The 24975-nt window shown below is 59.2% G+C and overlaps 2 protein-coding genes and 1 non-coding gene across 5 annotated transcripts; 2 read left to right on the forward strand and 1 right to left on the reverse strand.

Annotated features, from left to right (window-relative positions):
• Nucleotides 1–2241: 2241 nt before the first annotated feature.
• Nucleotides 2242–17241, reverse strand: COPE (COPI coat complex subunit epsilon). Of its 3 annotated transcripts, XM_069477059.1 has the most exons (10): nucleotides 17106–17241; nucleotides 11871–11933; nucleotides 10622–10722; nucleotides 8332–8484; nucleotides 7277–7330; nucleotides 6593–6674; nucleotides 5408–5563; nucleotides 3642–3710; nucleotides 2544–2618; nucleotides 2242–2395 (listed from the first exon to the last, which is right to left on the reverse strand). In XM_069477059.1, exons 1-10 carry the CDS (start codon nucleotides 17229–17231, stop codon nucleotides 2348–2350), a joined length of 927 nt encoding a protein of 308 aa, XP_069333160.1. In that variant the 5' UTR covers nucleotides 17232–17241; the 3' UTR covers nucleotides 2242–2347. The 3 variants fall into 3 exon arrangements, with proteins under 3 accessions (XP_069333160.1, XP_069333169.1, XP_069333178.1); XM_069477068.1 differs by lacking the exon at nucleotides 8332–8484; XM_069477077.1 differs by lacking the exon at nucleotides 5408–5563.
• LOC138381108 (U7 small nuclear RNA) lies at nucleotides 16285–16346 on the forward strand. Its single transcript, XR_011233044.1, has one exon. It is a non-coding gene; the product is annotated as a U7 small nuclear RNA (small nuclear RNA).
• A 359-nt stretch (nucleotides 17242–17600) lies between the features above and the next one.
• DDX49 (DEAD-box helicase 49) lies at nucleotides 17601–24792 on the forward strand. The gene is made up of 13 exons (XM_069494255.1): nucleotides 17601–17736; nucleotides 18610–18733; nucleotides 19430–19515; nucleotides 19610–19731; nucleotides 19994–20181; nucleotides 20289–20429; nucleotides 21351–21426; nucleotides 22032–22108; nucleotides 22316–22413; nucleotides 23270–23344; nucleotides 24233–24321; nucleotides 24399–24470; nucleotides 24564–24792. Exons 1-13 carry the CDS (start codon nucleotides 17622–17624, stop codon nucleotides 24720–24722), a joined length of 1422 nt encoding a protein of 473 aa, XP_069350356.1. The 5' UTR covers nucleotides 17601–17621; the 3' UTR covers nucleotides 24723–24792.
• The last annotated feature ends 183 nt before the right edge of the window (nucleotides 24793–24975 follow it).

Here is a 24975-nt window from a genome sequence, read left to right on the forward strand (position 1 = left end):
AGGTGTGGCAACACCATCCTCTGCTCCGTGGGACTCCTGGCCATGCCTGGCACTTGGCAGTGGGGCTCCACCCTGGACTGGGGACCATGACACTTCCCAGGCCTGCTCCTCCGGTCTCTGGCAAGCTACTGGGGACTCAGAGACAGACTGTGAGGGAGGGGCTGCTCATGTTGGGGGTTCCCTGGAGGAAGAAGAGAGCTGGGTCCTGTTGCAGGGCCACCTGTTGTTCTCTGCAGCCCTGGGGACCGGCCGGCCTTGCAGGGAAGCTGAGGGAGTGCGTGCTGATAGAAAAGCTGGATCAACACCATGACTTCACTGGGGACACAATGGTGAAGTGGTGGAGCCCGGAGTGGGCACAGGAGCACTGGGGACACAAGTGACCTTCCATTATCTACTGACCAGGCCCTGGGCCCAAAGCGCCAGTGGCCATGAGAGGACATCACCTCACCTGGCACTGCTGGCCTCCCATTCCAGCACCCAGGACTTCCCGCTGCCACCTGGCCTTCAAGGTGCAGGATGCAGGGATAGGCCCCACAGCAGCTGCGCTGGGTCCCCTACAGCCACCAGCCCAACCTGACCTTCAGGTGCACAGGAAGAGAAGGCAATGGGGGCTTCCCTTCCTTCCCCTTACCCCACATCCGGGCCCTACAATCCATCCAGGGGCCCCACCCCTGAGACATGCCGGAGTCTGGCTACCTCCCTGCACCTGCGCAGCCTTAAGTGGCCCTGGGCTACCCTCCCCCTTCCTCTCTGGTGTCCTGGCTCCCTCCTCACCACACAGGCTGGAGGGAGCTGCCGACACCAAGGCCAGCTCCTCTGCTCACCCCTCACTCCGTGAAAGCCCAGCGCCTCGCCACCTGCCCTCACAGCCTCCTGGGTTCCTCCGGCCACGGTCTCCCTGCTGCTCTTCCAACATGCCAAGCTCAGTCCTGCTCAGCCTTTGCACTGGCTGTTCCCTCTTCCTGAAATGTGGTTCCCCTAGGTACCTGCAGGGCTCTTCCCTCACCTCCAGGCTTTATACAGATGTCGCCTACCTGGTGTGCCTCCCTGACCCCCATCTAAAACCCTCCCCCACCATCAGTCTCCCCAGCACTTGTCACCATCTGTCCCATGAGCATCCCACCTCTTTGTCCTGAATGCGCACTCCTCATGGGTAGGAGCTTGTCCATCTGTGAGTTGGGGTAGGACATGACAGGCCCAGCATGTGGGCAGTGAGGCCTGACCTGGTCAGGAGTTCAGGCCCAGCTGGAGGCCCCTGGACCTTCCCAGCCACCTGCCCCCGCCCTCCCAGCCAGCACTATCTGGTCACCATGGCGCCCATCAGTCACAGGAGAGGCCCTGCTCGCCCACCCACTGGCCCCAGCTCAGCCTCGAATTTCTTTCTGGCCGGTCCAGTGGGAAGGCTGCCAGTGGGTAGGTGCAGGGCAGTTGTGCAAAGTGGCTCCTGAGGCCACCTGGGCAGGGGCCAGGCCCACTCTCCCTTGGGGGAGCTCATCCCCAGGACCCCAGTCCTGACCCCCTGCCGGGGGGTCTCCTCCACTGGGCAGGAGGTGCTGGGGTGGGCCCGCTGCTGGAGGTGGGAGTTGCTTGCTGTCCTGTCCTTGGCAACCAGGACAGCGTTCAGTTTCAGGCAGCCGCCCCCGAGACAATTGAGACCAGGCCCAGGTGGGGCAGAGAAGCCTAGTGTCTTATCTCCTCCCTGGAGATAAGCACAGACACCAGCCAAAGGACAAAGGGTGCTGGCCCTGTCCAGCTCCCCTATTCCTCACAGTCCAGGGCCACCTCAGGGCCTTTGCACAGGTCGTGCTTGCTGCCCGGGAGGCTTGGCCCCCCAAACCCAGCCTGGCAGCTCCTTCTTGTTATTTGGGTGGACACAGCTCAAAGGTGACCTCATCTGAGGCTCAGCCAGCCCTCTCCTCCGTCCCCGCTACCTCCCTCCCTATTGTCCCCTGCCCTTATCACAGCAGCACTTGCTCACTGCAGGGGAGCCCGGTGGTGGCCAAGGCTGGCCGTCCCAGGGCTCGAGGGCCGCAACCACAGCAGGCGTCCATCTTGGCAGTGACTCAAGGCACTACACACAGACCTGCCCCACCACCTCCCGGCCCTCGGGGGCCTTGCTTTGAATCTGGTAGCCCCTCACAATGGCTGCATGAACTCCCTGTACCTCAGTTTCCCGGGACTCACCCTTGGAGCCTTAGTTCCCACATGCCCCCCACAAAGTGGCCAGAGCACAACATCAGGTGGGGATGCCCTGGAGGTGGGGTGTTTATTGACAGACGGGGGTGCTGGCGCCAGGCTTCCGGCCCTGAGAGAGGACAGGGGGCGATGCCAGGCAGGGAGGGCAGCCTTAGGCACAGGGAGCGTACTGCAGCACCAGCCGGTCAAAGTCATTCTCCTTCAGCAGGACGGGATGGCAGGGGCGGGGTGGGGGAGAGAGACAGAGAAAGGAGATGAACATGTGAGCCTGGCCTGAGCTCTGGGGCTTCCCTGCCCCAGCTTGGGGGTATCTGGGGCTTGGGGACGGGGCACCCACAGTGGCTCACCTTGGCCTGGTACTCCTTGATAAAGGGGTGGGACCTGTGGGAGTCCTTCAGCTGGGACAAGTAACGGTTAGTCACCTGCAGGGGAGGCAGGGCCAGGTTAGCCAAATACGGGGACTGCACAGCTCTGACCTGCAGGGCAGGGGGTGGGTGGGGCAGGAGCCCTGGTCTCCTTCCCACGTGCCCCCATCCCCCCAGGGCTCCACACCCCACCCTGGGATCAGGCTGATGCGGGTGGGGAATACCACCTGGAACAGTGCCCCCCACAGAGCTGGCGGGTACACCACGGGGTTCAGGTGAGTCAGGCAAGGACCCGGTGAGGGAGGGTGGTCAGCGGGGGCAGGGTAGGTTGGAGGGGATGGGGTTGGTGAGGGAGATGGTTATGTGAGGGGAGCTGGGTTTGTTGTGGGCACAAGGAGACTTCCCAGGGCCCTGTGGATTAGAACCTGGACCCCAGGCAAAGCTGTCACTCCCGGCCTTGCCCCACGACTGCATGGGGCTGGAGGTGGCCGTCCAGTTCTGTCTCCCTGGGACTGGAGGTCTGGTGCTATTTCTGAGGCCAACAGCAGGTTTCCCAGCCGCTGGTGGTCGGGGCTCTCTCTCTCCTGTACCACCCCCACCCCGCCCTGCCTGGGGACCTTTCTACAAGGTGGGGAATGACCATCACACAGCTCTGGGACTGGGGGCCTGGCCAGCAGGGTCACAGTCACTCATACTGAGCAGCGCCCCAACCTCTCCCCGCCCAGGTGACTTGAGCTCACCAGCACCACCCTCCCAGGCCCCTTTCCCCTGTCTTATCTCCCACCCACCACCCTGAAGTGACACAGACCAGGGTCCCAGCCCAGCCAGCCCTGGCGCTCTCTGAGCCCATCCCTCTGTTGGACCCTCAGGAGCAGCTGACCCACTGCCTGTGGCCAGGGGACACCCATACCACTGACTTCCAGGGGCCCCCTGGGCCGATGGCAGCTGCCTGTAGCAGGGCAGGTTTCTGTCCCAACCGTGATGTCCACACCCTGAGACCCCAGCCTGGCCCCAGGTTGGCACTGTGGAGGCTGGAAAACCCCCACACCTGGCCTCGGGCTGGGCTGGGGGGGGGCCTACCTCAGGGGGCTTGCCCAGGTGCTGGGACAGGACAATGAGGTTGATGAGCGTCTCTGGGTGGCCGCTGTCCTGAAAACACAGGGACACAAGGCAGGCAGGGTCAGTGACTTCTATTTCAGGCAGGACAACGCCCACTGCTGCCCTGGGGAGGGTGTGTGACCTGCACAAGGTCGCCCCCTCAGAGGTGGGGTGGGCCCGGGGCTGCTGGAACCAGAGTCCCCCCACCCCCAACCATTCTGCAAGGCAGTGACCTCAGGGGTGACACAGTGCCAAGAGGCTGGCAGCCCCGAGCCCCCCAATTCCCCATGCCAGCCACTTCCCCTCTGCACCTGTTTCCTCATCTGTGCACCAGCCTGGGACATGGCTCCCTTGTTTGCGGGGACTGGGGAGGGGCGTTTTTTTCACTCAAGTCTCAACCTGCTGCTACAGATGAACCCCAGGGCCATGGGGTGGACCTGCCATCCCATCTACTCCCAAGGAGCAGGCCTTGGTGGGAAGCTGCTGGAGAACTACCAGAAACTTCCAGGTAGGCGACCTTACCTGGCCTGGCCCACTGATGCTGGCCTCCAGGGCACACGGAACCCTGGGAACAGCCTTGGCCAGAAGCCCCAGCCAGAGCCTGGTGGCTGCTCAGAGCGAGACACTCCATCTGGGCTACATGGAGACCCAGGCCTGCCCCAGGGACGCTCTTGCCCGGACACCTCTGCTGAGACCCGACTTCTGTGCACCTCAGCCTCGGCCTCCTTGACCGGACATCGCTCACATTCACAGGAGCAAGTGCGGCTGCTCCGGAAGGAGTAGGGACGGAGCCCCCCCAGGACACGGGCAGCCACAGTCACCGGGAGTCCACCAGGGCCTCGGGACAGCAAGCCGGCCCCAGGTGGTGTGTCAGGGCATGAGGACAGATGGGAATTGTCTAACTGGCAAGTCACAGGACATGTCACTTGTGCAGTGTAACAAAAGCCCCTGTAGGATGTGGTCAAGAACACAGACTACACTCAAGTTCTCGGTTGGTGGGGGGGGGACCTCGCCAGTATTGCCCCCATGGGGTGACGGGAGACATGTAGCCTGTCCAAGATGACCAGCCGTGGCCGTTCAGATATAAAGAAGGACCCTGCCGAGGAGGAGGAGGACACAGCCTGTGAGAGGGCGCTCTGCAAACCACCTTCTGATAACTCGGCCCTGCGCAGAGCCGACGGGGAGGAAGGTGTTACCGGCGCTTCTCTCCCATTAGATTAAAAATGTTTCTGCAAAATGGAAAAAGCTTTCTGATCACAAAAAAGAACATAAGCTCATCATGAAGACTGCAGACACTGGTCAGGAGACAGCTGCTGTCGCCCGGGGCGGGCAGTGATCTCTCCTCCCTCTTCCTGACAAGGACGGGGCCTCTCTCCTCTGCGTGACGACTGGGGACGTCTCTTCAATGCTGGGTGCCAACGCAAGTGAGGGGCCCCCTCGGAGGCCCCCAACCAGGCAGCTGAGGTGACAGCAAGGACACAGCAGGGTGCAAGGATCTACTCAGCCCAGGCTGTCCAGATCCTGCCATTTCCAAGGGACTCTGGAATCTGCATTTTCATTTGTATTCCCTCATTCTTAGGTTTTGGGAGCTGACTGGTCAGTAGAATCCCTGTGGGGCCACGTGGCCTCCTGCAGGGTCTCTGCTGCACCAATTTCTCCCCATCCTGACCCCCACCCTCCAGCTCCCTGGCCTTCCTGCCACCCCCACTCTGGGGACAGGGCCTGGAAGTGGCCGGGCCCACGCCCACCTTGTCGAGCGCCTCCTGCAGCACACCCTCAGCAGCCTCCCAGCGGCCCTGGGCCATGTGACAGGCCGCCTGCCCGTTGAGCAGCAGCAGGGTGGACAAGCACTTGTCGGCCATCTCCTGGAAAATGTAGTAGGCATCCTGCAGCTTCTCACCACCCTGTGGGGACAGTCTGGTGTCATCGCTGGTCACCCTGCCGCCCAACCCTCCTCCTGCCTGTCCCCTCACACAGTGGAGGCTACAGCCTGGCCACCACCTCGCTGCAGAGACACCCCCTCCCCCCACCCCCCATGCAGCCTGTGCTCTGCTGATGAGGCTGAAAGACACGTAGCCACCTCCCACCCGGCTCCCCAAGTGCCCGCTTTATGGATGCAGAAACTGAGGCCTCCAGAGAGAGACTCAACGCACAGATGGTGGGGCTGGGCTCAGCCTGGACCACCAGGTCACAGGGCCCATCAGAGGTGGAGGCAGCTCTGTGGCCAGTGGCCCTGACCTACTTGCTAATGACACCGAATGACACTTGCAGGGGGAGCCTGAGGCCAAGGTGGCCTTTGAAGAAAGGGTAAACTACCAGAAAGATTTGCTGGGTTTGTCCCACTAAGCGGGATGGACATTGCACGTCCGTTGGCTAAGGGAGGTCCAGCCCCTGAAGGGCAGAGACGGGGAGCACACTGAAACAGGCCCATTCAAAAGAGCAACTGGGAAAGCAAGCCGAGTCCCAGGAACCAGAGGAGGGGCTGCTGCCAGGCAGGGGTGCCCAGGCTGGGGCTGAGGACACCTCCGCAGCTGCTTGGGGAACACTCGCGCCCTGGCTGGCTGGGTACCAGGAGCCCAGACAGAGCTGAGCCGGGGGGAAGGACGCACTGCCAGGCGGGCCTGGTCAGGCGCGTCCCGGGAGAGCCGTGCTCCCTCTGGCTGTGGACCACCCCTCCCCCACCGCTGCCCATTTGCTGTGGCTCTGGCCGAGTCACTTGGCTATGAAAAGCCCAAGCAGAGGCATGGCTGAGGGAAGCTGGAGCCGTGCCAGCGGTGAGAAGGGTGGTCCTTGGCCTGTTCCTGGAGCCCCACTGGAACAAGGTCCCCACAGAGTGGCCAGTGGCCCGGCACACAGATGTGGGGGTCGCCCACAGACCCTGCTGGGCTGGGAACCAATGATTCCTGCCACCCCCGCGAGGCCCTGGGGCTCACCACGGCCAGGTTGACCCAGGCGGTGGCAAGCTGGGTGAGGGTGGCATCCTCATCCTGGTCCTGCATCCTCTTCAGCTCCTTCCTGGGGGCAGGGGAGAGGACGGGAGGGCGCTGAGTGGCCGAGGTGCTGGCCTGGCGCTCTCCACCTCATTCCCTGCGCGGAGGCTCGGGAACGTCCCGCGACACGCTCCCCTGCACACTGGTCTGCTGTGACTGAGTGCCTGGGCCGCGTGTGCCTGGCCCCACCCGCTGCTCCCGAGGGTACCCAGCACCAAGTGGGGGCTCAGGAGAGAGTCGACTGAACTGAGGAGACAGTGATGAAGGCACAGTGTGAACACGTCCTGGGCAAGGGCCTTGGACCTGCAGCGAGCAGAGTCACGAACAGCCACCCACAGCCTCCAACTCAGTGGCGCCACCTCCAGGCTCCGTTCTGAGAGATGACCCCAGTCAGGGGATGCACCAAGTGACCTGTGCTTACAGGCACAGCCTCCTCCGGTCCCACCTCACAGAGTGACACTAAGGCACTGACAGCAGTGCCTCTCGTCCCCCGTGACAGACCACAGAGAAAGGTGGAGTAGAGGACAGCCAGTGACTGCATGGAATGGAACAGGGAGAACGATGGAGCAGCAGGGGCTCTGGGGCACGTGGGGTCCCGATGCGGCGAGGCACACGGGGAGGGCTCACCGGGCGAGGTCCAGGCGGTCTAGCTTCAGCAGAGTCTGCACCGTCATGGCCATGCTGCAGGACAGGGCGAGCGGGCGGGCGCTGAGCAGGTGGCTGCAGACACACCGAAGGGCCCCCTCCCCACCAGGGGCTCGCTCCATGGGTCTGGAATGTTCCTAATTTCCCTAAGACAGTTTGGACCCCTAGCCCCACCCTGCAGGGGCGGCACCCTCACTCCCACATTTTGCCGCTGAGCCTGCTCAGCCCCAGGAGTTCTGGTGGGTCCCCAGGGTGTGTGCTCCAGGCTCCCGGCCCGCTCACTGCCCACCCCGAGGAGGAGGGTGTGCTCAGGAACTCAGCCCCGCAGAGGAGGGACACACCTGCCTCTGCTGCAGGGCCCTGGGGGCCACCCACTCTCTCAGCTCCCCGCGTCCCCAGGCAGCTGTGACCACCAATCACTCATGGGGCCACTTGCTGCTGCGTTCTCCCACGAGAACAGGAGCCAGCACGGAGGCCGGTGCTGAGTGCTAACTCGCTCGCTGTGCACCGTCCCTACTTCCAGGCCCCTGCAGGTCCCTCTGCGGGTGGAGGTGGGATGTGAAGGAACACACAATGACCGTGTGACCGCCAACCGACAACTCACAGAGGAAGGCAGGCACCACAGGGACAGCTCAGGGGAAAGGGTGGGCATGTGTTCTGTGACCAGCACCCGGGACACAGCATGAGCCCAGGGTCCCACGCTAGGTGGAGGGTGGCACTGACCACACCACAGTGGGCTCCAGCACCCCGACCGCAGAGAGCCCTGAAGTTGGGCTGGCCTGGGGGGCCCAAGAAGGCCTGAGAAACGAGGCCTGGGGCCTCAGAACAGAAGGCGGCGGAGGGACTAGAAACCATGAGCAGAGACAAAGGCGCTTTCTGCTCTGCCCCCGGGAACAGAGGGTTTGCAGGCCTGGGCGCTGTGGGAGCTGGAGCGTGGACAGGAGACCTGGGCCTCCTTTCAGGGCTGCCTCATTCACTGCTGCCATGACAACGGCCAGCGAGGCCGTGTGCAGCCTGGAGGTGGGGGGGCCACTCACCACTCCAGGCTGTCCCCCTGGTGCAGGGTGCGCAGGGCAGCGTCCGGGTTCTGGTCGTGGAGGTAGACGGAGGCGGCCATGAGCAGGAAGGTGGTGTTGGTCACGTCCACGCTCTTGCTCATCTCCCGGTCCAGCTCAGCCACAATGGCGTCCCTGCAAGACACAGATGCTCAGGGGCCACACCTGGGGCCAGGAGGTGGCCAAGTCCCCACGTGACCACTAAGAGAAAGTGAGCCAGGCCCCAGGGCGCACAGCAGCACCCAACGTTCACCTTCCCAGGAGGCACTTCTTGCCCTATACAGATGGGGAAACTGAGGCTGGGAGAAGTGGGACCAGGTGCTGCAGGCCTGGAGGGGAGGATGTGCTGTGGGAAGGGCCATGCCCAGCTCTGTCCAGGAAGCAGCATGAATGACCACCAGAGTCCCAAGGTCCCTCAGCGCTCAGGGGCTGTGGTATCCACAGCACCCTGGGCTCAGTGGGAACTGGATGATATGGCAGGTGCCCCTGAGGGGACATGAGAGGCACCATGAGCATCACCCACCTTCCCCAGGAGGCTGGTGGTCCTGGCAGGGACACCCAACCGTAATCTGCCCTGTGGGCCTCAGGGCCAAGTCTTGGAGTGGGAGCTCGGCCTGGGTGCTGAGGGTGGCTATGCAGGTGGACAGGGGCCCCCAGATGACTGCCAGCAGGGAGCCCTTGGGCACCCCCACTGCCAGGGCAGCCATGTTTGGCTCCTGAGAGCCCAGCGTGTCGGCTGCACCCCCAGGTGGACAATGTGCCAGGGGCCACACCTGGGCTGGAGTCCCAGCAAGGCTGAGGACCAGCTGGGCGTTCCCCCAGGCCACAGGTCACCAGAGCTTCCGTCTCCCTAACTGGAAAACAGAGCCAAACCCCCACTTCCAAGGGCTGCCGAGCAGCCAACAAAAGAAGGCAGGCAAAGGAGTCACTGTCAGACCAAAGCCACCGCTCCTCTGGGTCCACAAGAGTCTCCGTGACCCCGTAGGAGTCCACAGGGGTCCCTGGAGGACTGCTCACCAGGCACCTGTGTCTGAGGGCCCCCCGAGGGTGGGGCACATCTGCCACTGTCTAGGCTCCACGGAGAACTGGCTGCACCGCCAGGCCCCGATGGACAAGTGACTTCAAGTCTGAGCCTGTACCACAGCCCAGGTGGCTTAAGACAGCACGGATTCGTTCCCTCCCGGCCCAGGAGACCAGGCTGTCGGCAGGGCTGTCCCCTCTGGGGCTCTGAGGGAGAATCATTCCAGGGTCCTCTCCTGGAGAGAGGCGCTGGCGACCGGTGGCTTGTGGGGCATCACCCCACCTCTGGCTCCCTTCTCACACAGGCTTCCTCTCGGTCTCCTTCTGTCTCTTATAAGGGACACCAGCTGTTGGTTTCAGGGCCACCCTAAATCCAGGGTGACCTCATCTGGAGATCCTCACCTTACTTTCATCTGCAAAGACCCTTTTTCCAAGTAACATTCACAAGTACCTGGGATAGGACACGGACACATCTTTTGGGGGCCACCAATCACCCCACTGCACCACCTTTGCACATGAGTCAACTCCCAGGAGTCTCTGGCCTCCTCAGGTGAAGGGAGACAGCGCTGGGGGTGCTGCCTCCATGGGGCAAGGAGGGGGCAGGACAACAGCAGGGTGTCACCCCAACTCCCGTTAGCAAGAGGGGACTCCTGGGTCTCCACAGCCCAGCCCCCTCTCCCTCTGTGGCTGCCACCCATGAGTGTTTGACCAACACTGGCCTGTGGCTCAGGGACAGGACTTGGCATGGCCTCAGCCGCCCCCACCGGGGCTCCAGAGCAGATAATCCACAGGTGGCACAGCTACCGCTCTGGTCAGACCCGGAGCTGGCTGGAAGGGGCCTGCCTGAGGGCCTGGGGTGAGCAGCGCTGGTTAGAAGACTGGAGAAGCCCCTGCCCCCACCACAGCCTGGGCCGTCCAGGGGAAGGGGACTCTCTCGGGGCACCCAGCGATGCGCAGTAATTCACATTTGCAGCAATAGGTTCAGAGAGCACCTCCTGGTCCCCAAAGTATCTGTATACATATCCTTGTCTCTCTGACCCTCCCCTTTGAAGCAGGGTCCATCTCTGCCCCTTTGTTGTGCAGGTGAGGGAAACTGAGGCACAGATAAGTGAGCGGACAGGGAGGAGGAACACCTCATCTGAGGGACATCAGGGGATGGGCACTGTGCCCTCGCATGCCCAGGTTCATGACAAACAGGCCGTGGAGAAGACCCCGCACCCAGGTTGGCCCGCCCTTCCCGCCCAGGCCTCACCTCCGGCTCTCGTGGGCAAGGTACTCGGCGAACATGCGCACGGCCTGGAGCTCGGGGCCCGAGGAGGGCTTGATCTCATCCAGGACCACGCCGTACTTCCTCTGCAGTGGGGACAAACACGTGTCAGCTGCGCCGGCCCTCCCTGAAGGATCTCTATGCCCTTGGCCTGTCAACATCACCTTGGCAGAGCCTCCAGACAGGAGGCCCTTGCCCTGCCAGGGACCCCTCCGCCCACCAGGGGCCACCACCACCGCAGTGCACTGAGGAAGCCAGCATGGCGTGGCCTGTCATAGGCAGCAGGTGTACCCTCACCTGTCAGGTCACGCTGCCCAGTGCTCAAGCTGGAGACCCTAGCGGGTTACTGCCCCTCCCCAGCCATCTGGCACTGGTGGTGAGATGACAGGCGGGGGTGGGCGAGCCCCCTGGGGGAGGGCGGCAGCTGTGGGGGGTCAGGGCATATGCTCCTATGAAGCAGAACGTGCCCCGCCCAGCCCAACCCATCCACAGGCCCTCTTGCTGACACCAGACTGCTGCCTGTGGTCACTTCTGGAGCCAGAGGGCCTGTCTCTTGCTGTGTTCCTGCCTAGACATCTTCCATTCTTTTGTTGCCACATTCACGTGTTAATCTTAAAAAAACACACGTACGTACAGGTGCATACACTACACATATACGCACGTGTAAGTGTGTTTAAACCACCCTGAAGACCTGCCAAGGGGATGCCGGCTGCACACCCCATCTGGGGCTGGGCTCGCCCCTCGAGGTGCAGGCACGGGGCCAGGCCCGTCAGGCTCCGGAATGCTGCGCAGGGGAAAGGTGCACACAGACCCAGGAAACTGCCTGACGCTAATGACAGTGCAGCAACACCGGAGCGTCACCAAATGTTCCACACTAACATAGGACGTTAACAATGAGAGGAACTGTGTGCGGGTGGGAGGGTTGTAGGGAACTCTACGTGCTACCTGCTCAATTACTCTGCAAACCTAAAACTGCACTAAAGAAATAAAATCGATTAATTTTTTTAAAAATCAAGAAACCTCTACACAGGGCCCCCGGCCTAGGGGTCCAGGGCCTCGGTGACACAGCCGCCTACCTGTGGCAGCCACACTGACTGCCTGTCTTCACTGGACCCTGCAGGCCTGGATCCCCTCTCTGTGGCCCCTTCCTGCACTCTGGCCCCTGCCCCAGCACTCTGTTCGTTACTCTCCTGTCTGGAGTTCGTACTGTCCCTGGTCACGGGCCAGCACTCACCTGTGCAAGGTACGCTCTGTACAAGAAGACATCCCTTTCTATGTCTCTCTCTGGGCTCGACAGCTGTGGGAAGAAAAGTGGGTCAAGAAGCAGCCAAGGCACAGCAAGCCCACACAGGGCCCCAGGACAGGCCCTCAGAGGCTGTGGGCAGGGAGCCAGCTGGCAGGGTCCCAGCCCTGGTCTTCCACTGCACGTGACTTCAGGTAGTGGGAGAGTGGCCACTGCTGGGGGCACCCTGCATGGAAGGCACCTGATCTCCTGCCCCAACACCACCCTGGGAAGGAGGCTCGACCAACCCTCCCGTTTGTCCCAAAGTGCAGTGGCCGCTCCAGCCACAGTGAGGAGCCGGGGTGGAGCCGGTGCCTCCAACTGCAGGACACGAGGGCAGGAGAGGCTTGTTCCCGTTCTGCTTGTGCTTCAACACACTCTGAGCCCAGTGTGGCTGCCCCAGTGCAGGGACAGCTGTACCGAGTGAGGCCAGGGGAAACCCGGGGACTGCCCTGTACTTGGGCCATGCCCCCTTGGCCCAGCCACTGCACAGAACTAAGGAGCAGAAGGGCGGCGACCTCCCACAACATTCGGTTTAGGGCTGTGAGGAGGCTGCCCCAAGCCCAAGCCCGACAGGGAGGCTGGGGGCCCTTCCTCGGGAGAACAGCTTTGAGTGCTGCCCCGGGGCTGCCGCCTGACTTCCAGGTGGACACAGTGTAGCTTAGCCCGTGGCTCACGGCCTTGGCACAGGCCTCCTGGGGCTGGGAGGGTCAAGAGCATGTGGGAAGCAGGCCCGGCCACCTCAGGGTCACCACAGAACAGCCTCCAAACTGAGGGGCCTGGGAAAGCACACAGAGAGATGGCCCGCCAGCTCCCAAGGCACTGGGACAAAGGATCCAGCACCCTATGGCTGGGAGTGCACCAGGAATGCCATCCCCCAAGGCTGAGGACCACAGATTCCAAGCCACCATGCCCTCCTTCTTCTCCCCAGCCTGGGGCAGGGGTGTGGGTGGCAAATGTGTTCTCACCGCAGGCCATGGGAGACCTGGCCCCAGCCCAGCTCAGGCTGGTGTCGCCAAGGGGTCCTGGTGGCAGGCTGGGCAGCTGGCCATGTTTGGAACGTGATGCCTTCTAAATAAGTAACTCTCAAGTGACCCTAGAAGGTAGACATCAGCAAGGAGGGCCAGCCTGGGGCAACACCCTCAGTTAAAAGTTAAAAGAGACAAGCACCAACTCTTGGGGTCTTTTTTTTTTGGAGACAGGGTCTTGCTCTGTCGGCCGGGCTGGCTGGAAGGCAGTGGCAGTCATAGCTCACTGCAGCCTCACACTCCTGGGCTCAGACGGTCCTCCTGCCTCAGCCTCCCCAGTAGCTGGGACTACAGGAGCATGCCACCATGTCTGGCTCATTTTTGTGCTTTTTGTAGAGATGGGGTCGAGCTCTTCCAGATATGAGATCATATCATCAGCAAAGAACGGTAGTTTGACCTCCTCTTTCCCTATTTGGGGGTCTCACTCTTGCTCAGGCTGGTCTTGAACTCTGGACCTCAAGTGATCCTCCCGCCTCGGCCTCCCAGAGTGCTGGGATTACAGGCGTGAGCCACCGCGCCTGCCCAAGGGTCTTGGTGAGGACACAGTGGGGTGCCACAGGGGTACCAGGGTGGCCTCAGCTGGCCTGTCCATAACACACACAGTGCCAATGGCCCTGCAGGACTGCCAAGGTGTCCGCAAGACCCTGGGTGCAGAAGCACAAGGGCCGCTCAGTCCACCCGAGCACCGGGAAGCATAACAGGACAGAATTAGAGCAGGGACCCCAACATGAGGCTCTGGAATGATCCCACCTTAACAGGAAGTGACGCGTGTCTCCCCAGGGCAGGACAGGCTCTGGTCTTCAACCCCCAGGGCCCATTATAATCCCCTGGGAGCTCAGAAACCAGCCAAGCCAGGAGGGCCACGTCTACCGAGGATGCCTGACCCCAGGGTGACCCCAGCACTGCCCCCAGGTGGCTTGGAGATGTGGCCAGGGCTGCAGACTCTGGTCACTGGCTGGGAAGGCCGGTGGGGGAGGGGGGTGGGCTCTGCAGCCAGAAATGTGGGGGTGGTGTCCCCTCCCTCTACTGTCCATGTGGCCATTCAAGTCACCCGATCATACTGCACCTGAGCAACTCAAGGCTTTGCTTCCTGCTTTAACCCCAACACCTGGGCGGTGCCTGCCATCTTGCTGGGCACTTGACAAATGTCTGACAAAGGGGGAAATGTCATGACGGTGCTACCATCGATAAAGGACAATGACACTACAGGTGGGCCTGAGTTGCTGGGGCCGCTGGAATGAACTATCACAGCCTGGGTGGCTTAAAACAGAAATTTATGCTCTCGCAGTTCTGGAGGCCAGAAGTCCAAAATCAAGGCGTCGGCAGGGCCATGCCCCTCTAAAGGCTCTAGCAGGATCCTGCCTTCCCCTCCCAGCGTCTGGTGGCTCTGATGTTCCTTGGCTTGTGGCCATATCCCTCCAATCTCTGCCTCTGTCTGCGTCTCAAATCTCCCTTTGGATTTAGGGCCCATCCTAAACCCCAGGTGATCTCATCTAGAGACCTGTCACTTAATTACATTCACAAAGACCCTTTTTCCAGATAAGCCACATTCACAGGTTGCAGGCAGACATATGCTTTGGGGCCCCGCGGGATTCAGGTGGCCCATGGACCAGAATTAAATCACATCGAATGGCTCAGCAGGGACAGTGGCCTCCTCCTTCTGGATGCACATCTTAGCTCAGTGCCAGCGCATTCTTGTACCACATCCCTCCAGCTCAGCCAGAGCGAGACCCCTAGTCTGGTACCCACGACTTTATTTTGGTCGCTACCTACCTAAAGCAGGTCACACTGGTTCTCCCTTTCAGCAGCGATATAAAGTCTTGGTATCATGACACTAGAATAGTCGAACAGCACATTGCCATGACATAAGCAGAAAGACTTATGGCAAAAGCCAAATGGCTGCATGCAAGCCCGATGTCGAATCTCACTATCTCATGACCCTAATGAGATAAGCGTAATCATTCCCATTTGACAGAAGAATAAACTGAGGCTCAGAAAAGTGCAGTGACACACAGCTGGAATCCAGGTCTAGGTCTTTATCAGTCTCGTATCAGTCTACAGTACCCCAGGAAGGAGGTAATACGACTGCGGTGGTGAGCTGAGTAAGTGACCCCCGCAAGAGATGTCTGTGCCATCACCCCTGGAACCTACGAAGAGTTTATATTACATGTCAAACGGGACTTTACAAATATGATTAAAGCAACGGACGCTAAGATGTGGAGATCATGGTGGGGCATCCAGGTGGGCCCAGTCTAACTGCACAAGCCCTGAACAGCAGAGAGTGGACAGAGGGGACGGAACAGAAGGGGAAATCTGAGAGATTCCAGGTGAGAGAAGGATTTGACACCCCGAAGCTGGGTCTAAGATGGAGGCCCAAGCACGAGGTTTAGGGTTGGAGACAAGCTTCTAGGAGCTAAGGGTGGCCCCCAGCCAATAGGCAGCAACTTGAATCTTCTGCCCCAGAATCTTCAGAAAGGACACAGCCTAACCAACACCTTGATTTTAGCCCGGTGAGAGCCATATTGGCTTCTGACCTACAGAAACTATGAGATAACAAACGTGTTGTTCCAACCCAGTACCATGGCTCATGTCTGTAGTCCCCACAACTCTGGAAGCTGAAGTGGGAGGGTAACTTGAGACCAGGAGATAAACACCAGCCTGGACAACATAGTGAGACCCCATCTCTTAAAAAAAAAAAAAATGTCCTAAGTGGTTGTTTGTGGTAATTCGTCACGGCAACAAAAGAAAATTAACACAATTGTACAAATGTTACTTCAACAAATCCCAAGAGCTTCCTGAAGTCTGTTTCACATTTTATCCCTGCTATATGGACAATGCTTGGTGCTCCAATGGCCACCTGCACCTTTGGAATAAAATCCAAACCTGTGCCACGGCCCCCAGGCCCTGCCCACTCCTTTCTGTCCTCCCCCTCTCTTATCCCACTTCTATCTGCCACACTGGCTTGACTACTCCAAGCTCATACCTGCCTGAGCACCTCTGCAGCAATTTACTGGGTTAAATCTTTCTGAAGGTTCAGCCTCAAGTTCAAAGGCACTGTCAGAGGGGCCTGGCTTGATCTGACCACTCCCATGTGAAGCAGGGCCCACAGTTATTCTCTGACTTGGCTCTTTTTATCTCCCTACCCCCACAGTGCCGCCTACCTCTAGTTGTAACCACACGTTCACTTGCTTACTGTTTTTAGAACGCTGGACTGTGAAGGCAGGCTAGACTGTGAACCCTGCCACGTTTCCTGCTCTTAAACGTTCTCCAACAGCTCACCCTCAAAGTGACAGTCATACCCATATGCCCCCCTAAACATCCTTCAAGAAACAGCCCCTGAGTGTTACAGTTCTTTTAGAATTTGTCTAGCAGGTTTTCCGGTTCTCACCGGAAGACCCCGTCCCCCACCCCACATGCTATCAAAGTTTAATTAATTTAAAAAAATAATAAAAACAATAAAAAGAAAGAAACAGCCCCTGCTACCCTGTCTCCTGTCACCTGCTCCTCACAGCTTGGCTTTGCCATGATGAGCTATTTTCCGGTCCTTCAACAACCAAGCTAATTCCCACCACTCTCCATCACACCAGTGTCTTGTCGCTTCCTGACTTCTTGTTCGTTTACTTGTTTACTGTCTGTCTCTGTTGGGCTGGGGTTTCCAAGAGAGCTGGGAATTTTGTCTATTTTGTCACTCTCTGAGCCCAGTCGAATACAGGGCCTGGCCCACAGAGGTGCTCAAAGAGGAATGGATGACTGGGCGAGCTCTGGGGAAACAACCGGGGTAGTCGGGCAGGGTAACGCTTCTCTGAGCCTTGGTGTTCCTATCTGTAAAATGGGGATGAACATCAGTCCCTACCTCGCGGGAACTGAGTGTACGGCTCGACGAAGGAGAATTATTACTATGGTGGCATAAACATCTTCCTTACTGAAATGCCTTCCAGGGCGCAGTGAGCGCTCTCTAAGTGATAAGACGTAGACTGTTACTGCCTTGGGTTTTGTCATGGGACAGTGATTATTCCCACCGCACTCTGAAGAAGCGCGCGGAGAAAAAACTCCAAGAGAAGAACATGCAAAGTTCTTAGAAGCAGAGCGCGGCTCGCGGCCACCAAGAAGCGTCCTCTGCCTCCGCCCCCAGCGTCCCCTCGCCCCTGCGCGGCCGCACCTTCACCCGCTGCGCCTCGTTGATGCACTGCTGGTAGCTGCCGATGTAAAAGGCGTTCTTCACGTCGAAGAGCTCATCCACCTCCCCGGAGCCGCCCGACGCCGGGCCAGGGGCCGGAGGCGCCATATCGGTATGGTCCCGCCCGCTCCTCTTCTTGAGAGACACGTCGGCCGGAAGCAGAGCGCCGCTACCGGGCACGCTGGGAAATGTAGTTTACTCATTTTGAGTGGCAGGGAAAGTAGCCAATGGGAGTCTCCTCGAGGGGAGCAAGGGGGCGGGAGACAGAAGTGCGTCTCGCAGGGCGTCTCGGGAATTGTAGTTTGATTTGATCCTGCGAGCCAATGGGATCCAGGGAAACACGATGAGGTCTAAGGTCCGGGTTGGAAATGGCAGAGTGAGCTGGAGGAAGTGGGACCACACAGGAGGCCGATCCAATAAACGGGAAGGAGTTTTCGTGACGTAATCGGCACACGCCGGAAACACGGATCGCACGGGCCCCCGAGGCTGGTGGCGTGGATGGCCGGCTTCGCTGAGCTCGGGCTGTCTTCATGGCTCGTGGAACAATGTCGGCAGCTGGGTTTGAAGCAGCCTACGCCCGTGCAGCTCGGCTGCATCCCCGCCATCCTGGAGGGTGAGTGTGGCCCGGCGGCTTTCCCAAGAGGCGTTATCGCTCCTCTCGCCGCCCTTCCCTACTAGTAGCCTATGCCCAGGCCGGTCCCACCGGACGAGGGGCAGCCTTGGGCGTTGCGGGGAGCCTGGCTGGGTTCCGGAGGCAGACTGGGCAGTGTTGGCGTTTGGGCTCCACAACTGACTCGTTGCGTGTAGGCACACAAGTGATGTAATCTCTGAAACTTTTACAACCTCAGGACAGGGAGGGTTTGATGAATAACTTGTTCGATAGTGCTGTGAAGATGCGGCAGAGCTGGCAATACTATCTTCGTTTTACAAATAGCAACTGAGGCAGTCAAAATTGCTAGTATATCCAGTACTCCGTGGTGTTATGACTGTTCTTCTCCCCGCTCTTCTGGCTCAACCCAGTTTTGCTGTTAAAAAGATGCCCACAAGAAGCCTAGCATGGGACGAGTTGAGAGATTAAATAAACAGAAATGAAGGCGTCAACAGGGAGCATAGGCTGTGTATTGGAGAAGGGAATTCAAAGTCACATACTCCAGGAGGGATCAGTATGAGGGTGGGAAGCTGCAGGCATCTTGGTTCAGATGGCTGTGGGTTCCAGTCCAGCTTGCTACTCATTGGCTGTGTGTCTTGAGAAAGTCTCTGAGACTCAGTTTCCCCTTTTGTTAAGTGGAGACAATATTGGCTTCTTCCTCCTGTGCTTTATTAGTTGCCCATGATGGAATGTGGCCAGTGTGCCTGCAATGGAAAAGGCATAGGCCAGGACTGGGGTCACGATAGCTGTTCGTTAAACGTGGGCTATTGTAAACTGCGTCTAATGGAATGCTGTCTATACATAGAGTGTGCTGAGGCTGTGTTGCTCTCCGCCCAGGTCGGGACTGCTTAGGCTGTGCCAAGACAGGCAGCGGCAAGACAGCGGCATTTGTTCTACCCATCTTGCAGAAGCTGTCTGAGGATCCCTATGGCATCTTCTGCCTTGTCCTGACACCCACCAGGTGAGCCTTCCAACAGGTCCCTTGGGTGTGCGTTAACCAGCTGTGTTCTCTTGGGCAAGTGCCTTTCCCTCTCTGAGATGCACTTGCCCCATGTATGAAATGAGGACAGAAATCGTGATCACCTCTTAGGGGGCCTGCACAATTAACATGGTGTGTGTGTGACAATTTCTCAGCATAGGGCTTGACTTAGGGCAAGTGCTGGTCAGAAGGGAGCTGCCAGTAGTCTTATAGTTCAAGAAATAGACACGTCCCCTCCTTGGACAGCCAAACACAGCAGTTGACGTGATAAATCTTACAACAGCAGTAGGAGAGGTAAGCACAGCATTCCTTGATGGTGTGGCTTGCAGGTTGGGGGGCGGGGAGTCGAGGAAGGCTTAATTCAAGAGGTGCCTTAAAGATGAAAAGGGCCTTGTGAAGGGACAGATTTGGGGGAAGGTATTCTAGGTAGAGGGACCTGCTGGTGTGCAGAGGCAGAGGCATGAGAGTGTCATGGAACGGAAAGGGTGCAGGGGGCCAGGCATGTTAGAGACAGTTCGAGAAGGGCCTTGAACGCCAGCCAGAGGGTTAGAATTGATTCTGAGGGTGTGTGAGCAGGACAGGGCAAGACAGGAGGCCAGGGAGAGGCATGAGCAGAGCTCACGGACAGAGAGGGTACAGAGCTGTAATTTGACCAGCCTGGCCCCTTTGCACCCACAGGGAGCTGGCCTACCAGATCGCAGAGCAGTTCCGGGTCCTGGGGAAGCCTCTGGGCCTGAAAGACTGCATCATCGTCGGCGGCATGGGTATGGGGCCGGGAGGCTGGAGGACCCTCTGGGGATAGGACGTCTGCAGGCTCAGACCACTTGCCCAGCCCTACCTCTCCCCCTCTGCCCCCAGACATGGTGGCCCAGGCTCTGGAGCTCTCCCGGAAACCACATGTGGTCATCGCCACACCAGGGCGCCTAGCCGATCACCTCCGCAGCTCCAACACCTTCAGCATAAAGAAGATCCGCTTCCTGGTGAGCCGGCCTGGCCCTGCCCTCTTGGACCTTGTGAGCTGGGGTCGGGTCTTCTGGGCCCAGTGTCAGCCTGGGGTACTATCTCATCCGTTTGGGAAACGTGTGTCCCCTAGATCTCCTGGTAAAGTGCTAGGAACAGTGACAAGGACTATTCAGGGACCAAAAAGAGGGGGGCTCTGAGACTTGAATGAGGAGACAGGCCTCCCAGGCCTGGGGCCACAGACGGCACCCTCACCCCCACTCTGCCCCCACGGCACTGCAGGTGATGGACGAGGCTGACCGGCTGTTGGAACAGGGCTGCACAGACTTCACCGCAGACCTGGAGGCCATCCTGGCGGCTGTGCCGGCCCGCAGGCAGACCCTGCTGTTCAGCGCCACCCTGACCGACACGCTCAGGGAGCTGCAAGGCCTGGCCACCAACCAACCCTTCTTCTGGGAGGCGCAGGCCCCGTGAGTCCACAGCCGCTGACAGGGCAGGCCAGCGTCGGGGGGTCACAGGCGGGGTGAGGGGGCAGCTCCGTCCATCAGAAGCCGGAACCAAGGCTCGGTGTCCCCAGGGTGAGCACCGTCGAGCAGTTGGACCAGCGCTACCTGCTGGTGCCCGAGAAAGTCAAGGACGCCTATCTGGTCCACCTGATCCAGAAGTTCCAGGATGAGCACGAGGACTGGTCCATCATCATCTTCACTAACACATGCAAGTGAGCATGGGTGGGCAGGGCCCTCCTCTCCCCTCCCATAGGCCTTCACTGCAGGAGGTGGCCCAGTGTCACAGGTCTGGGACACACAGCCAGTCTCGGCACTCCCCAGCCTCTGCTCAGACCAGAGGTTATGGGGGCTTCATTCAAGGAGCCGGGATCGCCTCATCTGAAGGTAGAGCCCGCTGGCTTCAGGGCTCCTCAGCCCCGCCCTTGATGGAAAGGCCAAGAAACCCCTGCGAGCAGCTGTTTCAGCAGTCTAGTCACTGTGCTCTGCAGATATCACTGAGCTTTCCTGGGCTTCCAGTCCCATCTCACAGGAAGTTGTGACAATTAACTGAGGCCTGGTGTGTGTCAGCAGCAACATAGAGACCCCTGGGCCAGCTTACATCAGCTCCTCCTTTGAGCTATTCGGGGACGTCATCAAGAAGCTATCGGCTATTCCAGCATGGGCCAGGACAACAGAGCAGAAATCAAGACAGTTCAAATCCCAGAAGATAAATCTGGCTGTGGGGTGGCTGTCAGGCATAGCAGGATCCAGCAGCTTATCAGATAGTACTGGATTTCTCTCTGTGCCCGTCTCTGGACTCTGTTTTCCTCTGCTGCAGGGCTCCCTCTTAGGAGTCCCTGCCTTCTTGGTGATAGTAACTATCCCTGGCAGCTCAGTTTCCAGCCCCCCAGCCCTACGAACCCAGCAGAAAGAGAGTACACCTGTTCAGAAGTCAAAGCAGCAGTCCCAGGCCTAAGGAGGGGTCAGCAGAGAGGACATCGGGCAGGCAGGACCTCTAACACCCCGCATCCTGCCTTGCCTTTCTAAGCTGAGCAGGTCCACCCTGCTTCGTGTTTCAGGGGTGCGTGGGGGCAGGAATGCCTTCCCAGGACCCCAGAGCTTGGAGGGGTTAATGGGCGCATCTTTCCCACCAGGACCTGCCAGATCTTGTGTATGATGCTGCGCAAATTCAACTTCCCCACCGTGGCTCTACATTCCATGATGAAACAGGTTCGGCAACCCCATACCCACCAGCCTCAGGGCCTTTGCACAGATTTGTGTCTGCCTTGAACCCTCTTCCTACTGCTTTCTCTCTCCTGGTCTCAAAAGCTCACTGCTCGGCGAGACCCTCCCCAAGTACCTCTCCTTCAACCGTTGCTCACTTGTCCCTGTCTGGCCTTTTTTTTTTTTTTTTTTTTAGAGACAGAGTCTTACTCTGTTGCCTGGGCTAGAGTGCTGTGGCATCAGCAACCTCAAACACCTGGATATAAGCAATCCTGCCTCAGTCTCCCAAGTAGCTGGGACTTCAGGCATGTGCCACCATGCCTGGCTAATTTTTTTCTATATATCTTTAGTTGTCCAGATAATTTCTTTGGATTTTTTAGTAGAGACGGGGTTTCGCTCTTGCTCAGGCTGTTCTCGAACTCCTGACCTTGAGCGATCCTCCCGCCTCGGCCTCCCAGTGTGCTAGGATTACAGGCGTGAGCCACTGTGCCCAGCCCTTGTCTGGCCTTTTCATGGTCACCTTCAGTGGACTGAGCCCCGTGAGGGCAGGGACTGTCCTGGGCTCTGCCCTCCCCCCACCCACTCCCATTTCTCTCCCTGACCTGGCACAGAAAGAACGCTTTGCTGCCCTGGCCAAGTTCAAGTCCAGCATCTACCGGATCCTGATTGCAACAGACGTGGCTTCCCGGTGAGTGGCCCCTGGGTCTGGGCTCCATCCCCTGCCTGGGTCACTCCCTCCCCTCAGCAGCCCAGTGAGGCCCCAAGGCAGGGTCAGAGGGACAGGCTGGCTTTGGGTATGAGTCAGGCAGCCCAGCTTCTGAGGAGAGTGACCTTGGTGAGTCCCCGCCTCAGTTTCCCCACGTGGAGGTGGGAGCTGACTGGCCTCTCCCTGCAGGGGCCTGGACATCCCCACAGTGCAGGTGGTCATCAACCACAACACCCCCGGACTCCCCAAGATCTACATCCACCGAGTCGGCCGGACGGCCCGTGCAGGTGAGCAGGCTGGGCGGCCCCTGGGCGCCTGTCCCTCTGGCCCGCCCAGACCTGAGGACCTAAGTCGTGAGCTGGTGGGACGTGGGTGGGATGTCGCCCACAGGTGAGAGCTACTAAAGGTAACATTTGCAAGTTGGGGTAATCGTCCTTTCAAATGCAATGGCGAGGGGTGATCTGCCTTCCCCAGGTGACCAGGGTCATGCTGAGTGGCATGTAGCTGTCCTCTGGGAAGGTGGAACACACTGCCCCAGCCCCCTTTTCCTGTCAGAGTTCTCGGTCGGGGCCCAGCGGTGAGGAAATGAAAAGCCCCGAGGATAAGAACCTGCCCCCCAGGATGTGATGGCCAAGTTTGGTCCCTCGCTGTGACCTTGGCCCAAGGGCCAAGGAGACACTCTTTTATCTGATCCCCAGCCTTGCCAGGGAAAGGCACAGTGTTTGTGAGATTGTCACACCTGGTGCCAGGAGAGATGTGGTTCCTGAGGACAGACTGGGCCTGGCCGTTCTTTCCTGACCCTGTGGCGTTGGGCAGGTCACGTCTGTTCCCTGGACTTCAAATGGCAGATAGCAAGAATGATGATGCATTTGGGGGGCTTCTGTGAGGGTCATGAACCTTGTCAACTGTCAGTACTATGCTAGCCCGGGTCAGTCTCAGAAATGGGGAACAGAGATCTGGGCTGAGGCCAATGAGGACTAATTGCTATGATAACTTAGCCCGGGCTCCCTGGCAGCCAAGCCAAAAAGGGAAATCAGCCAGTTACCAGCCTCTCTGTGAGGCCAGGCTGGCAGGAGAGCTGCCTCTTTCTAGTGTCCTACAGCTCCTCTGCGACAGACAGATAACTGTGGTGCATCCCCACAGGGCGGCAAGGACAAGCCATCACGCTGGTGACACAGTACGACATCCATCTGGTGCATGCCATCGAGGAGCAGATCAGTGAGTGAGGCAGGGTGGGCAGAGAGCAGAGGTGGGCGCCTCTGGGTTAGACACCTGTTTGCCCCCATCAGAAGTTCCTTTTGCCCAGTTCTTGAAACAGAAACTCCCCACAGTGGCCAATAGCAGGTGAAAGCCACCTCGGGCAGGAGGGGACTTTGGGTTTTCAGACTGAGGCATGTGGATGGTCCCTGAGACCATCCACCTTGACATCAAAGGCCCCAGTGACAGAACGTAGGCCTGGGCCTGTTAAAAACCCTTTCAAGTGGTTTAATGTGTAGCCAGGACAGAGAACCGCTGACTGGGGCATGTCTGGTCACTGCACAGACTGTCCTAATATTCAGAACCGGTTAGATTTTAAAAGACATTGTTTCCCTGTAATCCTAGCACTCTGGGAGGCCGAGGCGGGTGGATCGTTTGAGCTCAGGAGTTCCAGACCAGCCTGAGCAAGAGCGAGACCCCGTCTCTACTAAAAATAGAAAGAAATTATATGGACAACTAAAAGTATATACAGAAAAAATTAGCCAGGCGTGGTGGCGCATGCCTGTAAATCCCAGCTACTCAGGAGGCTGAGGCAGGAGGATTGCTTGAGCCCAGGAGTTTGAGGTTGCTGTGAGCTAGGCTGACACCACGGCACTCTAGCCCAGGCAACAGAGCGAGACTGTCTCAAAACAAAAAAAAAAAAGAAAAGACATTGTTTCTAAGCAAAGAGACATAGCAGTCCACTCCTTCCTACGGCCTGACTTCCCTGGTCTTGCCTAGCTAACTCTTACCTGATATGACCCCATGTGAACTTGCACGCCCCACTGCACGGGGAGCTCACTATATGGCCGACCTCCCTCCCTGTTCTGTTTCTTCCCCACCCGTGCCCGGGCTCGGCTGCCCCCTCAGAGAAGAAGCTGGAGGAATTCTCAGTGGAGGAGGCCCAGGTGCTGCAGATCCTCACGCAGGTCAACGTGGTTCGGCGAGAATGTGAGATTGTGAGTGTCAGTGGCGGGGCCCGGGGTGCTTCCTTCAAGACAGGGAACCCCTGACCAGCCTCTCCCTGCCCCCCCAGAAACTGGAGGCGGCCCACTTTGACGAGAAGAAAGAAATCAACAAGCGGAAGCAGCTGATCCTGGAGGGGAAGGTAAAGGCCGAGCCTGCCGGGAGGGGGTGGGGTGGGCAGGTTCCCAGCACAGCGGGGAAGGCGCCCAGCTCAGCCTCCTCGTTCCCACGCCAGGACCCCGACCTGGAGGCCAAGCGTAAGGCCGAGCTGGCCAAGATCAAGCAGAAGCACCGGCGCTTCAGGGAGAAGGTGGAACAGACGCTGCGGCGGCAGAAGGCGGCAGGGCGGGCTGCCCCGGGTGTCCACCCAGCGCCCCGCCTGGGGCCTGCCTAGGCCCCCGCCTCCCCAGTTTGAAGGACCTCCCCTGGGGTCTGCCCAGTCCCCCTCAGCAGACCCTGTGGGCAACTAGCCCCTCGTCCCTGTGCCCCCTGCTGTCCCCTTCCCAGAGCCTTGGCCAGGAGTCAGGCCGCAGAGGAGGAAGGAACACACCAGCCAGGAGTTTGGACTCAACTCCATGTATGTCATCCTGGGCCAGGGTCACCCCCAGCGGAGCCGTGTGCCGCAGGCACTCAATAAATGGGTCTTT

The sequence above is a fragment of the Eulemur rufifrons genome, chromosome 2 (genome assembly GCF_041146395.1).
Source record: "Eulemur rufifrons isolate Redbay chromosome 2, OSU_ERuf_1, whole genome shotgun sequence".
Taxonomy (NCBI): Eukaryota; Metazoa; Chordata; class Mammalia; order Primates; family Lemuridae; genus Eulemur; species Eulemur rufifrons.